Source organism: Sinocyclocheilus grahami, unplaced genomic scaffold (assembly GCF_001515645.1).
Source record: "Sinocyclocheilus grahami isolate Dianchi unplaced genomic scaffold, SAMN03320097.WGS_v1.1 scaffold24.1, whole genome shotgun sequence".
Lineage (NCBI taxonomy): Eukaryota > Metazoa > Chordata > Actinopteri > Cypriniformes > Cyprinidae > Sinocyclocheilus > Sinocyclocheilus grahami.
In genome coordinates this window covers 3,014,087-3,028,548 of record NW_015505203.1, presented here as the reverse complement: position 1 = coordinate 3,028,548, position 14,462 = coordinate 3,014,087, and the positions used below count along the sequence as shown (strand labels likewise).

The window sequence follows — 14,462 nt, the reverse complement described above, 5'->3', positions numbered from 1 at the left end:
GTCACTGTGCGTTCGCGAAAGCGAAAATGCAAACGCTAATGCAGGATTTGCAATTGCATTTGGATTATGTCACAATTTATGCGTCCACATATTGAAAACGCAATTGAAAATACAATTTGCTATTCTATTTGAAAATTGTCCGGAATATCGTTCCATAAATGAAATTCTGAAAGCTTGTAATGCAAATCAGTGAGATCTTTATTACAGCTTACTACTGACAAGAGTTGTCACTCTATATGTTTCAATAGTGTTTTAATAAGTTGATATAAATATGTGACCCTGGACCACAAAACCAGTCATAAGGGTAAATTCTGAAATCTCAAAGCTGAATAAATAAGCTTTCCATTGATGTATGGTTTGTTAGGATAGGACAATATTTGGTCGAGATACAACTATTTGAAAATCTGGAATCTGAGGGTGCAAAACAATCAAAACATTGAGAAAATCGTCTTTAAATCGGTCCAAACTAAGTTCTTAGCAATGCATATTACTAATCAAAAATGAAGTTTTGATATATTTATGGTAGGAAATTTACAAAGTATCTTCATGGAACATGATCTTTAATTAATATCCTAATGATTTTTGGCATAAAAGAAAAATCGATCATTTTGACCCATGCAATGTATTTTTGGCTATTGCTACAAATATACCCCAGCGACTTAAGACTGCTTTTGTGCTCCAGGGTCACGTATGCTTAGTTTTATGATCATAGCTCTGTAGTTTCAAAGCATATAATGCAATGTAATACAATGATGATTGAGAGACTAACAAATAAACGCTCCTCAAATGCCTGATGATTATATTTGATACTCACATTTGAACATTAAATAATGTATGGATAATCAAGTAAACTTAAGTTACTTCAGTTCATCTTTAAATATTACTAACAATAAGTTATTCTCATATTCCCTGAATAAAGATTTCACAGCAAAAACACACGTGAACAACGACTTGAAGGTGGATGTTTGTACAATTATACTAAAAGGTATTTTACTTGCTAAAAAAGTATAAACTATCAGTCAGATGACAAAAGCCATGTAGCAGATTATGAACAACAGGTTTTTAGATAATTGGAGTCTTCATTTGCTTATCAAATATGATACAGTAGGCTTATAGGGTTAGAGTAGGAAAAGCTTATTTTCCTGTGATTATGCATGCAAATTTCCTTCATAAAAACAGTATTAAGAGTATGAAGTGCATATGCTTTATGTAGTTTTATTGCTATAGATTCACATGAAAACGATTTTCACATCTACATGTCATTTGCTTCGCTTGTTTTGGAGGTTCAGTTTGTCTTAGAGGTCTTCTGTCATGGCAGCTCAATCTAAATATGTTACCAAGGATAGTCTTTTATGTGTAAAAACATCACATTTTTGGATTTAATTTGATAAAAGATGTAACTGTTACTACATTTGCTTTGTGATGCTGAATGCAAACTGAATTGATGAACCATTTTCTGCACTGTATATGTACAGTGTGTTGCCCTGCATATACTAATGTATAATTGGAATTAAAAGTGATTTGTTAAAAGTACATACACGTACATTCATCTTATGACAGGTGAATTGATGTAATTGCTTAAAATATATTGTTTACTTTGACTTATTAAATAGCTATTGATAAAAAAAAAAAAAGCTGGATCTGTATCAATGAATCAATAAATAAAAAAAGTCACATGAATTAACCTTTTTTGTCATTTTGATACTAATTTGCAGTATATATATATATATATATATATATATATATTTGCGACACAACTCGCTTGGAGCGCCTGCAGCGTTTGTTTGTAGACTCTAGCGCGTCGTGCAGCGTTTGCAGTGCAGGTGAGATATTGTGAACAGTGACATTCATTCAGCAAACTGAGCGACTGGGGCAAGTTGTCACACACGGGGAAGTTGCCACAAATCTCAGTAACCCTGAGGTGTGGAGTCAAAAGTCCATACGTGTTTGTTTTTTTTTTTTGTTTTTTTTGTCTAGCAGTGGTTTTGCATGTTGAATTGTTCAAGCTGTTCATTCATTTAGTTTTTGTGACTGTTTTAATGCTTAAAGTTGGCTGAAAAACCCATTAAGTGTAAATTGTGACAACTTACCCCGTGGCATCATGACCTGTTTTGGGGCTATCGTGCGTTCAGTGGGCCAAATGTTTAATAATTAATGTTTTTGTAGTCGTGTCTGTTGAAGTTTGTTTCTATACAGAAGTGGAAAATTTAAAAATAAGCACAAAGTGGGAAATAATCACTGGAGTATATGTGACAACTAGCCCCGGTGTCTTCTACATGACTAAACAGAGTTGTAAAGTTTATTTGGAGTATGTAAGCCTGGTCAGTTAAGTACTGGTATCATTTGACAATACCATGGTAGTTTGATCTAGTATTGAATGTTTACCATGGTGCTGCTTGATATTTCATGAGACGCCTCTATTCTTTTAAAACATTTAATTGCAGAATAAGAGTCCAAATGTGTCTGGTTGTACCAGCGCTGCGGAGGTCACTCGTTAAAATTCAATGTAGCTACTGTAACTCACAAAAGAAAGCTTGTTTTGTTTGTAACCAAATGACCAATTACCTCAAGCCAAGGAAAAATGAGTCACGTCTTTAGCTGGCACAACACTCCAGCTCTGGAAAAGGGTTTTGCTGGATGTGGTGGATTGTAGACGTCTAGAAGAATTAGTCAGCTGGACCGAGCTGGTACATGGATTGGTTCACGTCTAGCTTTTACAATCGAAAGCGAAAAATGATTAGACTTCCTTTACATTGGACTTCTATAAAAAGATTGGCAGCGGCGTTATGTTCGAGGAACTGCATAAGAAAGTCTCAGATGCCTGTTGTGTCGCTTCCTTGCTGGATTTTCATATTCAAATCAAATGTTATTTTGAAATTATACATTGTTCACAATCTGCTTTGCTTCATAACTGGATCTGTTTCTGAGGGGGAATGGATGTTCATCAAGAAAAATGCAGGTTTGGACTTTCATGCATTTGAAAATTTAGGAGATCAGAAAGCTTTTAACGACCTGTACCAGGAAAGTGTATTAAAAAGGGTCAATTTTTTATTTCATTTATACTTTAATGTCAAAAGCAGCAAGTGTGTGACATGGTTTATGATTTACCTTAATGCTATCAGTGTATATCTTTAATGAAGCAATGCAATTAATATTTCCAAAATTATCTAGATTCTGTTGCATTCTATATAGTGTTGTCTGGTTATGTTTTGCTTGTCTAGAAGTTTAACGTGTCTCTAAATTTTGTTTTGAAGACAAACGAATGGATGGATGTCATGCAATCTGTTCCTGAAGGGGCATTTTATGTATCTTCGGTCCATGAAGACGTCTTGCAAATGACACTGCAGCTTTCAGCCTGAAATATGTCGTACTGGTACGTCAAAGAGACTGCAGATCCGGGCGGCAGCGCCAGCAGCATGGAGGAGCAAGCTGGTAAGAAACCTTTACACGTCCAGCAGGGTCCAAAAATTATCTCAAACTAATCAGGTATTTACCAGATGTCGCATAGGTCATACAAGTCTGACTCAAGCATTTTTGCTTAAAGGTGAAGACACTACTCAATGTATGTTTTGCAAGGTTCCCCTTTCTGTTAAACATATTTTATTGGACTGTCCAGCTTTTAATGTACAGAGAAAACTCTTTTATGAACTCACTTAAAGAGTTATTTAGACAAATTTTGCCAAGAAAAGTTTTAGAATTTTTATCACGTTAATATAAAAAATCTTGTGTGATTTATACCTTGTTTATTTGTTTGCTGGTTTTTATTGTATTTGTTATACTTGTATTTTTTTAAACTGTTTTTGCCATTTGATGTCTTTGATGCTGACATGGCATTAAATAAATATATACTACTACTCAAACTAATCAGAAAAAGCGTATTTATTTATTAAAATTAGGGCTGTCAGTCGATTAAAATGTTTAATCTAATTCATTACATGATGTTTCGATTAATTAATCGCAAAATAAATTTGACTGTGAAAATACCCACAAAAGATTATTTAAAGCTATTTTTCGTGTTAAATGAGAAAGTATCAAGCAGATATTACAAATTGTAGCTTTATAGAGAAACATTTTATTTGATTCAACATAAAACTTATTACACTTGTATTTTTTTAAACTGTTTTTGCCATTTGATGTCTTTGATGCTGACATGGCATTAAATAAATATATACTACTACTACTACTCAAACTAATCAGAAAAAGCGTATTTATTTATTAAAATTAGGGCTGTCAGTCGATTAAAAGGTTTAATCTAATTCATTACATGATGTTTCGATTAATTAATCGCAAAATAAATTTGACTGTGAAAATACCCACAAAAGATTATTTAAAGCTATTTTTCGTGTTAAATGAGAAAGTATCAAGCAGATATTACAAATTGTAGCTTTATAGAGAAACATTTTATTTGATTCAACATAAAACTTATTACACATAAACATTTAGGCTACAACAGCCTAACGTAAACTATGGAACGTAAAAGAAGATCATTTAAGAAACATTTCAGTATTGTTTGTTCATACAATGAAAGTCATTGGTAACCAAAACAGCTTTGTTACCAACAGTCTTCAAAATACCTTCTTTTATGTTCCACAAAAGAAAGGTTTGAAACGACATGAGGGTCAGTAAATGATGACAGAATTTTTTTTTTTTTTGCGTGAACTATCCCTTTAATGTTTTTTTTGTATTAATATTATTTATTTATTAAAGAAATAATACTCTAAATAAGAAACTAAATCTGCCAGCAGGTGGCGGTAAATGTCTTTGAGTCATTCATTCATTCGATTCGTGCAAACGGCTGATTCATTCAGGAATGAAGTAAACGGCTCTCTTTAAGAAGGGGCTTTTGTATAAGTGACGTGACATGTGGCCAAGTATGGTGACCCATACTAGGAATTAGTGCTCTGCATTTATTCCATCCAAAGTGCACACACACAGCAGTGAACACACACACACACACACCGTGAAGACACACCCGGAGCAGTGGGCAGCCATTTGTTTTGCTGCGGCGCCCGGAGAGCAGTTGGGGGTTCGGTGCCTTGCTCAAGGGCACCTCAGTCATGGTATTGAAGGTGGGAAATTGTATCATTGATTTCACATGATTTGTTCAAAACGTGGATTCATTCAGAAACTAAACACCGCTGTGTTGCTCGGAGACGGGTAATATGGTTTCTGCAAAATTGAGCAAAACACATAATATAATATTGTGTTTAAAATATAACACAATATCAACTTTTTATTTACTGAACTGTTGTATAAAATCACATTTAAACTTGTGATATTCGGGACAAAATCAGCACTCGTGTGATATTACTCTAGCTGCTGGTGTAATATCGCTTATCATATGATATAAATATGAAACAAAACATACAGGGGCTTTTTTTTTTTTTGGCACCAATATCTTGATTTTTAGGGCATAACTACATTTATGGAGTTGTTGCCCTGCATCATATTTGTCAACTATGAAATATAAGATGATGTACAGGTTTGGGGGCGGGGCCAGTGCGTTAACTGTGTTAAAATATTTTAATTAAGTTAACCCGTTAAACTGACAGCCCTAATTAAAATATTTCATAAATAATTGTAAATAAATAAATATTAATAATTGTATTAAATTGATAAATAAATAAATATTATTAATAGTATCAATAAATTATTATTAACAAATAACTATTAAATATTTAAAATATTAATAATTAATATTATTTTATTTTGAGGCATTAAAAATAAAAAAACAAATATTTAAATATTTATCAACATTTAATTTTATTATTATTATTGTTGTTATTATGATAGTTTAATTATTTAGCTGTAGGGATGGCTTGATGCCATAATTGTGGCTTCGGTATGATACCAGAATCTAATACCTCGGTATTAATACTAAATCGATACCATAGGTGACAAATAAGCAGCCTCAAAAGATAACTAAATTTAAAAACTTCAGAGATTAAAAAAAAAACGATTATTGAATAACTTATTGCATTACACACAAAGTGCAATCTACCTGTAAAAAGCAACACATTACTAAATCTGACACTTGTTCTATGTAGTTTGCATTTACACTTTAAATGCAAACTATACAGTTTGCATTTAATGCACAGATCTGTTTTGACATGCAGTATCTGTTGTTTTGCCCCATCTGTTACTATGCTTATCACTGTCAATCATCGCAGTTTCGGATTCAATCCACCATTTAAATAAGGCTGTCAGAAATGTCTGTGATTGGCTGCAATGCCTAACGCTGCAATAACGCGTTATAAGAAACCTTTGATGCTCATCACAGAGCACAATTATTATTGAATAACTTATTGCATTACACACAAAGTGCAATCTACCTGTAAAAAGCAACACATTAATAAATCTGACACTTGTTCTATGTAGTTTGCATTTACACTTTAAATGCAAACTATACAGTTTGCATTTAATGCACAGATCTGTTTTGACATGCAGTATCTGTTGTTTTGCCCCATCTGTTACTATGCTTATCACTGTCAATCATCGCAGTTTCGGATTCAATCCACCATTTAAATAAGGCTGTCAGAAATGTCTGTGATTGGCTGCAATGCCTAACGCTGCAATAACGCGTTATAAGAAACCTTTGATGCTCATCACAGAGCACTTACACAAATATAAACTGGAGCATCAGCATTATATCAATATTCACAATATCTTATATCCTCATCACAATGATTCTGTAGAGTGAGTTTTATCTGTTTGCTACAGCTTTTTGAATGCACTGCAAAAACTTGTTTACCCGTTGAATAAAGTAGATTTTTCTGAGCTCTTTTGCAAGATAATTGTTCTTGTTTTAATCCATTTTAATAGTTATTTCCATATTCTAGTTAAGCTATTTTTGTACACACTATTGATGTATTTTGTTTCCTTAAATTTATTCCTTAAATTTTCTTTGCTTGGTCTTAAAATGGTCTTAAATTATCTTCATAAAACCTGCAGAAACGTTTGAAATATGGTGTATATACCAGTATTTTTCCAGTAACGGTACACCGTGCAACCCTATTTAGTAGTTTATTTTTTTATTTATTTGTATATTTGTCACAAATGGCACTTTATTCAGTGTTCATTTGGGACCCTATCTGGCAGTAATCTACTTGCAAAAAAACATTTTTTGACTTCTCAAGACAGATTGACAGCAGATCCTCTAAATAAACCCTAAAAACAGTGACATTTTTCTCAGCGAAGGCATGAGAAACTTCCTCATTGCTTTACAAACGGCATGTTGCCAGTGCATATGGTGTAGTTTGTTGAAACACTAATTTTGCATAATCGTACCACTACGAAGGTTAATATTTCCCTCTGAGAGAAACACCAGTTCAGCAACTTTACTGTGTCATGTGAGAGTGTGGTACTGAGAATGAGATAACATGGGCCTGGTGTAGCATGTAAGAAGCAGCGTGTATAATAAAAGATTTGTTTGGATTTGGTTGTTCTTTTCACCCCTCTGAAACCTGAGACACCATCAGTGCAGTTATGGTTCGAGGAACTTGACCGTCTGCACAGCATTTATAGAAATATGAAGTGAAACAGTGAACGTCACTTCCTCTCACATATACTCAAGTTTGAATGTGAGGTTGGCCTGTATGCTAGCAGCATTTGTGCATTCAGCTCTCAACCTTTATTCATATTTGGCTGCTGATTAATATAGGCATGACTACAGATTCATATAGTTGATTGTGCTCCATCTCATTTGTTGTTGACCAGTAGCTACTAATATCACATTTTAAATTAGCCAAAAACAGCCTCTAAATATACATTAGCAATCAAAATTTGAACACACTTGACTGAATTAGTTACTCTTGGTCTTAAAAACACTTTCTTCTAAATATTTCTGCTAAAATGTTTGAAACTAGTTTTGTAGACAGATGTATTTTAGATTTGCTTAGCATTGTTTTTTAATCACTACATTTGTGTTATTTGTAGTTGTGATAAATTCATTAAATTGTTTAAATATATGATGCATTATTTTTTTATTTATCGAATATATAGAGGTATTTATTTTTATGTTGAAAATAGCAATAATAAATAATGACGAATGAATATATCTCCAAATATTTGACAACTGTGTGTCGCTGGTAAGAAACATAATATATTAATAAATTATTAATAAATATTTATAAATAAATACATGCATTGATATATTCATAAAACAAACCATTTTAAAAATAAATAAATTCGTTTTTTGATTGATTGAACAAATTAATAAATATATAGAGGTGTTTGTTCGTTCGTTTGTTTGTTGAATGTTGAAAATATTCCTAATAAAGATTGAGTAGGTCTCCAAACTACTCCCATATGTATCCTGTATAGCTCCTATATAATGGTAAGAAACTTTCTATTCAGCTAAATGAACAAATGTATTGATTCATTTATTTTAATTTATGATAATACAATATAACAGTGTAAAGCTGTTATGGTCTGTTGATCAGAGGAAGTCAGTTGAAAGCCCATAACATCCAGAGAAACTCCAAATAAAGCAAAAAATAAATATTACAGAAGATGAAAAACTTTAAACCCAGCTGAAATAAAAATGTTGCCTTTAGTTGAAATACTAAAATGATTAAAACCGAAATTTTAAGATGAATATTAAAAAACAACAAACTTAAACCAAAAGCTAATTCTAGCATGTTACTGAGTTAATGGCATGGTAACTCCAAAAAATACACAACACACAAAATTAAAATAAGCTGTGTTTAATTTAAGAATGTAGCTGCTGTTTTTATATATACATTTCAGTATTTAATGAAAAGTATTTCAGTATTAATCATGGCATCACTAGGTTCTGTCATTCAGAAACATGGCTTTTCATATCACTGCTATGCTGATGACACTCAACTCTACCTCTCATTCCATCCTGATGATCCAACGATAGCTGCTATACTGGCAGTTCTGACTCGGTCTGTAAGTACGTTTTCATTTAAAGGATTTGCCACTGATGATTCAAACGCGAGTTTTGGGCAGTGTAGAGTAGCACTTGTTGTTTGTCATTTCTCGGATCACAAATGCAGACAGGGTTTTATGTCTACGCGGCGCGATACAATGCAACGCGTAAAAAGACTGTATAAGTCATTATAATCAGTAATTATGTCCCCACTGGATGCAACAAATGCCTCGTTTGTAATGGGTGTTTTTTGTCTCTTCGCTCCGGCTGCACTGGATAGCTGGCCAATCACAGCACACCTCGCTTTTCAGACCGATGAGCTTTGTAAAATTCAACGTGTTTCAAAAAGGCGGGGCACAGAGGAGAAACAATAATGTACAGTATGTGGAAAATAATGTGTTTTTTTTTTTACTTTAAACCGCATAAACATTTAATTACACCAAATACACAAAATAATGTTCTTTTTAGCAACATCATATGACCCCTTTAAGCTTCTGAAGTCATATAATGTTATGTATCTGTCTATCTGTCTGTCTATCTATCTGTCATTCTATCATTCGAACTATCATTCTGTCTATCTGTCGTTCTTTCCGTTGTACTCTCTGAACTATTAAAATTGTTTTCTATTGACTATTGCTTCGTTAATTGAAATAAAGCTGAAATAAAATGCTATCTTTAGATGAAAAACTTGCAAAAACGTAAATGAACATTTGAAATATTACCTTGGCAACTAACTGAAAAAAAAAAAGAAATTAAAGCTTAATTGAAACAAACCTAATAAAATTACTAAAACTTAAACTTAAACTAAAATTCAAATGAAAACATAAAGCTAATTTAAAATTAATAAATAATAAAATAGTAAATAATACAAAATAATCGTATCTGTGTATCTATCTATCTATTTATCTATCTATTTCAATTATACCTGTCATTTTACTCATATTTAGCTGTATTTTTAGATTAACTTTAGTGGACGTGGGTGCTTATTAAATTTTTTTTATTTAATTAAATTTTTTTTTATTATTATTAGTATAGTAGTAGTAGTAGTAGTAGTATTTATTTATTTATTGCAAGATCAAGCTTTTTAGTTTTAGGTGTAGTAATTTTTATTATTATTTTTCCATATATTGTACTAAAGTAATAAATGTGACTTAACCTTATACCCTTTAGGTATAAAGTGTAGGCCATGTGACTTAAAACCATTTTATTTTTTCAGTTTTTGAGTAGTTTTAATCAGCCTTTTGCATGTCATTTTAAGTGGTCTTGCATTGAGAAATAAATTTTTAAAAGTACAAATATTACATTTAGTTTGTAAAATAGCACACAAAACAACATGCATAATAATTACAAAAGAATCACCAAAATGCCACATAAAATAGTTTTAGATGAAGTTTTGCATGCTACACCATAGAGCATGCCAACTTCCCAAAAAATATTTCATGCAAACTACAGTACCAGCATACATTCCTTTTTTTAGTTTGTGTCCAGATTGTGTGTGTGTTTGCTTTTAGACATGTTTGAATCTGCAGCCGTTTATCTTCGATCCTTTTCAGAGGCAACAGTTCCATAATGTGCTACTGCAAGCTCTGTAGGAAAAAAAAAGCATCCAAAAGCATACAAGATGTATTATGATGCATGCAATATTTTAAAGTATTGCTGAAAATGGTTAAATGTAAGTTGCTGCTTGTGTTAAACTGTAAAAAATGAGGACTGAAATACAATATTGAACCAGTTTTGTAAGTGGCCACGTACACACTATGAAGTTTCAGGAGCAGGCACGTGCACACATAGACATCAAAGGGGGCTTGAGCACCTGCCCTTTTTCTTCCTTGAGAGAAAGTGGCCTTTTTCTGTGGAGTTTAAAAAAAAAAAATTTTTTTATAAATGTATGTATATATGTGCGTGTGTGTTAGGGTTGTGACGGTGAGGACATTTTCCCACCGGTTAATCGACGTGTGACAACACCGGTAATACCGGTATCACCGTGGGGGCAGGGGCATTCCCCCTTTTCCTTGCTTTCCTTTGCTTTTAAATGGCTTGTAAAAGCGGCGTGCCCATTTTACTTTCACTTTCAAACAGCGGCAATTCGGTGTAAAGCAATTGTTCGTTTGAATTTTCCCTCTTTTCCTCGCTTTCCTTCGCTTTTAAATCACTTAAAAGCGCTGTGCGCATTTTACTTTCACTTTCGAATTAGCGGCAGTTCGGCATCAATTGCTTGAATGCAACAACAAAATACAACGTCAAACTCACTTTATCCTATATATAAAACATAGAACTTTTATTAACAAAATTTTTTTTTAATGCACCATGCTATAGGACAGGCTATGCCTAATATAAAATAAAAAATTACTTGCATAAAGTTTAAATGTATACAAAACTGGAAATAGGCTAAGTAAACATGTATAATATATAACCAAATAAGAAATGTAGAACGTTACGGTAAAGGACTGTAAAACTCCTATGATTAAAAACTGTAAATTGGTTAACAGTAAGTTTCTGTAAACTATAATGGATGTAATAGTACATATCATGTAATTTTGTAAGTTTAATGTTTTTTAATTGAAAAACAAGTCGTCGTCTTAGAATTTACAGTGGAAACCATAAATCAACATTCCCAGAATTCCCTGTGTGACAATTTGCATATGTTTTTTAATGAAACAGTTTCTTACTTTTTATCATTTATGCACATTAGGGTTTTATGTTACATATTATGTTGTTAAATTAATGTTTATTGCATTGTTTTAGTGTCATGTTACTTTCTCTTTACCATATTTGTTTAAGGTGGCTGTCAAGTAGGTAAAAAACAGATGTTAAGGATTTGGTATATGAACATTATTTTGGTTGGTGCAACCACAGGTGTTTTTTTTAACACAGTTTACAACAAGCTACTGAAACTCAAACAATAGATCATCCCACTGGCATTGCCAAAATCATGGGTTTAATTGATAATATGATACATTTGGACTGATGGAATGTGTAACTTAAATGCTTTGGATTCAAGTTTAAATATTTAAAAGTAAATATTGTGATGGCAAAGTCATGCATGGGTTCTATTACCAGGGAATGCGTGAACTGATAAAATGCATCTTCCAAATGCATAAACATAAATGTGAGTTGCATGATTTGATGTACAGCAATAGTTTGAAGCTAACAGTGTACAGTAAGTTAAATGCCAGACTTTAACACAAAGAATTAGGGGTTTGTTTAAATGATTAATCCTAAGTATAAACAATAGTCAAGTATCTGGCTTGACTTGGCGCAAGACTGCATGAGCTTTTCTGATCTGCATCCGCAAGGGAGATGTGCACTAAAAACGTGCTTGTGAAACCCTTGATACTTCTCATATACACACACAATACAGTACTAAAGGAAAGCAAGAGCCCATGGCAAACATTGAATATCACAGCTTTTTTCACACTTGCTTCTCTCAGTACTCAGCCTTCACGTTTGATGTGTCAAAACTACAGTGCACACATTATTTATGTGCTTTCAAAACAGTAGAAATCCGTTATGAACCTGCCACAGACTCAAAACACTGCAATGGCTTGTGTTTACAGTCTGTGATGCTGAATAAGCAGATGGCATTCTGATATGCTTTTAACATTAAAACATGTTTTGGCCAGGCCTGTAAATCTGCTTGGTGGTCTCTATGGACGTAACAATGAAAACTAAAACGGCAACAAATCATTTGAATATGACGAGCTTTTTTGGATTTAAAGGTGAAGTGTATCTGTTTTCCTAAGTTGCAATACTTCCTCCTGTCACAGCTTAATATGCAGAAATAACATAGACCTTTTGCATGTTTATTTCCCTGTTGTGTAAACACTGTGACACTGATCTGTTTGTTTGAACCACCTGACATGTTAGCTTTTGGCTCAACCAATTGCATGAGTTTGAGGCGGTAATATGTGTATATATCTGAACAATGGCAGAGAAGGGGAGGGTTTTAGAAACTTGTTTGGATTGAAAACTGTCATTATGTTGGTTCCTATGGTTTTTATGGTTACCAACCATTCAGAACACCTTAACAACCACCTAGCAATGTCCTGTCAACAGCATATTAGAATGATTTCTGAAGGGGCATGTGACACTGAAGACTGGAGTAATGATGCTGAAAATTCAACTTTGCATCACAGAAATAAATTACATTTTAAAATGTATTCAAATACAAAACTGCTTTTTAAATTCTATTAATATTTTACAATTTTGTCTGTATTCTTAATCAAATAAATGCAGCTTTGGTGAGCATGAGAGACTTCTTTCAAAAACATTTAAAAAAAAATCCAAAACTTTAATTTTGTTTTTATGCTGATTTTTTTCTTCAGTCATAATCCACAAAATTAACCAACTAGGTTACATCTACAACAAAACACAGCGTCACACACAGCCTAAAGTGAGCGGCGGCGGCGGCCTAGAGTGAGCAGAGGCGGCGGGCTTGAGAACGGCGCGGCGGGCGAATTCGACGAAGGAGGCTTGCGGAAACCACATGTGACGACCCCGGGGTGGACTCCGCTTCATCCACAGTGAAAGCCGATCCGGGGATCCACAGCGCAAAGTTGTTGTATTTCCTCAGCAACCAGCACAGATCAGCTCTAGGCATGAAGAAGCAGATATCGTCCTCTTTTGGAAGGCCAAACAAAGTACTTTCGCTTTTAAAACAGTATCCCACAATGCAATGTGCTCGACATGACCTTTCATTTCCAGTGTAATGAATGAATGAAGCATGTTTGTTCAGAATTTTTTGAAGCATAAATTTGCAATGTTAAAATGCTAAGTAATTTGACACAAAACAGGATGAAAATGTAAAATAACCAATTTAATTTTGAAACTGTTAAATGAACATCACTTGCTGAATACGTAATAAGGTCATGTGACTTTACTGTTTCATACTACTTTTTAAAATGCTGTTTCACATAGTAGTTAAAAACAAAGCAGTATTCATTAAACGATGTGTTGGTGTTCCTTTCTCAACATAGCCAATAATTATGATCTGATCATCATATTTTAAACACAAGGTTCATTATGGACGACATGAATTTATACGTAAACCTTAATCAAATATTCTTGCGGTGCATCTAGACTACAGTTTTTTTCTTTTGCTGTGATTTATATTTTTTAGTTATGCGCTAATATGTTACCATTGAAAAGTTTGGGATCAGTAAGATTTATTTTAGTATTATGTTTTTTTAATATACTTTTATTAATCAGAAGTGCAATAAATTGATCGAAAGTAAAAGTAAAAATGTTTTAAAACGTTTACAATAGGTTTCTATTTTAATTCTATTAGAATTTTTTTTCATAGAATTTTTAGAATTTCGTTCCAGAAAAATAAGAAGCTGCAAAACTGTTTTCAACATTGATAATAGTAAATGTTTCTGGAGCAGCAAAGCAGCATATTCGAATGATCTCTGAAGGATCATGTGACACTGAAGACTGGAGGAATGCTGCTGAAAATTCAGCTTTGACTCACATGAATAAAATACATTTTTAAATATATTGAAATAGAAAACAGTTATTTGAAATAGCAATAATATTTCACAGTTTTACTATTTTTACAGTATTTCTGAAC

The 14,462-nt window shown here is 32.9% G+C and overlaps 1 protein-coding gene across 1 annotated transcript in view; it reads left to right on the top strand.

Moving 5' to 3' along the window:
• Nucleotides 1-3,362: 3,362 nt before the first annotated feature.
• Nucleotides 3,363-14,462, top strand: part of lrrk1 (leucine-rich repeat kinase 1) — a 101,207-nt gene continuing 90,107 nt past the window's right edge. Inside the window, exons 1-2 of the mRNA XM_016248046.1 lie at nt 3,363-3,432; nt 11,675-11,685. Of these exons, the coding sequence (XP_016103532.1) occupies nt 3,363-3,432; nt 11,675-11,685 (81 nt within the window). The remainder of the gene's footprint in view (nt 3,433-11,674; nt 11,686-14,462) is intronic.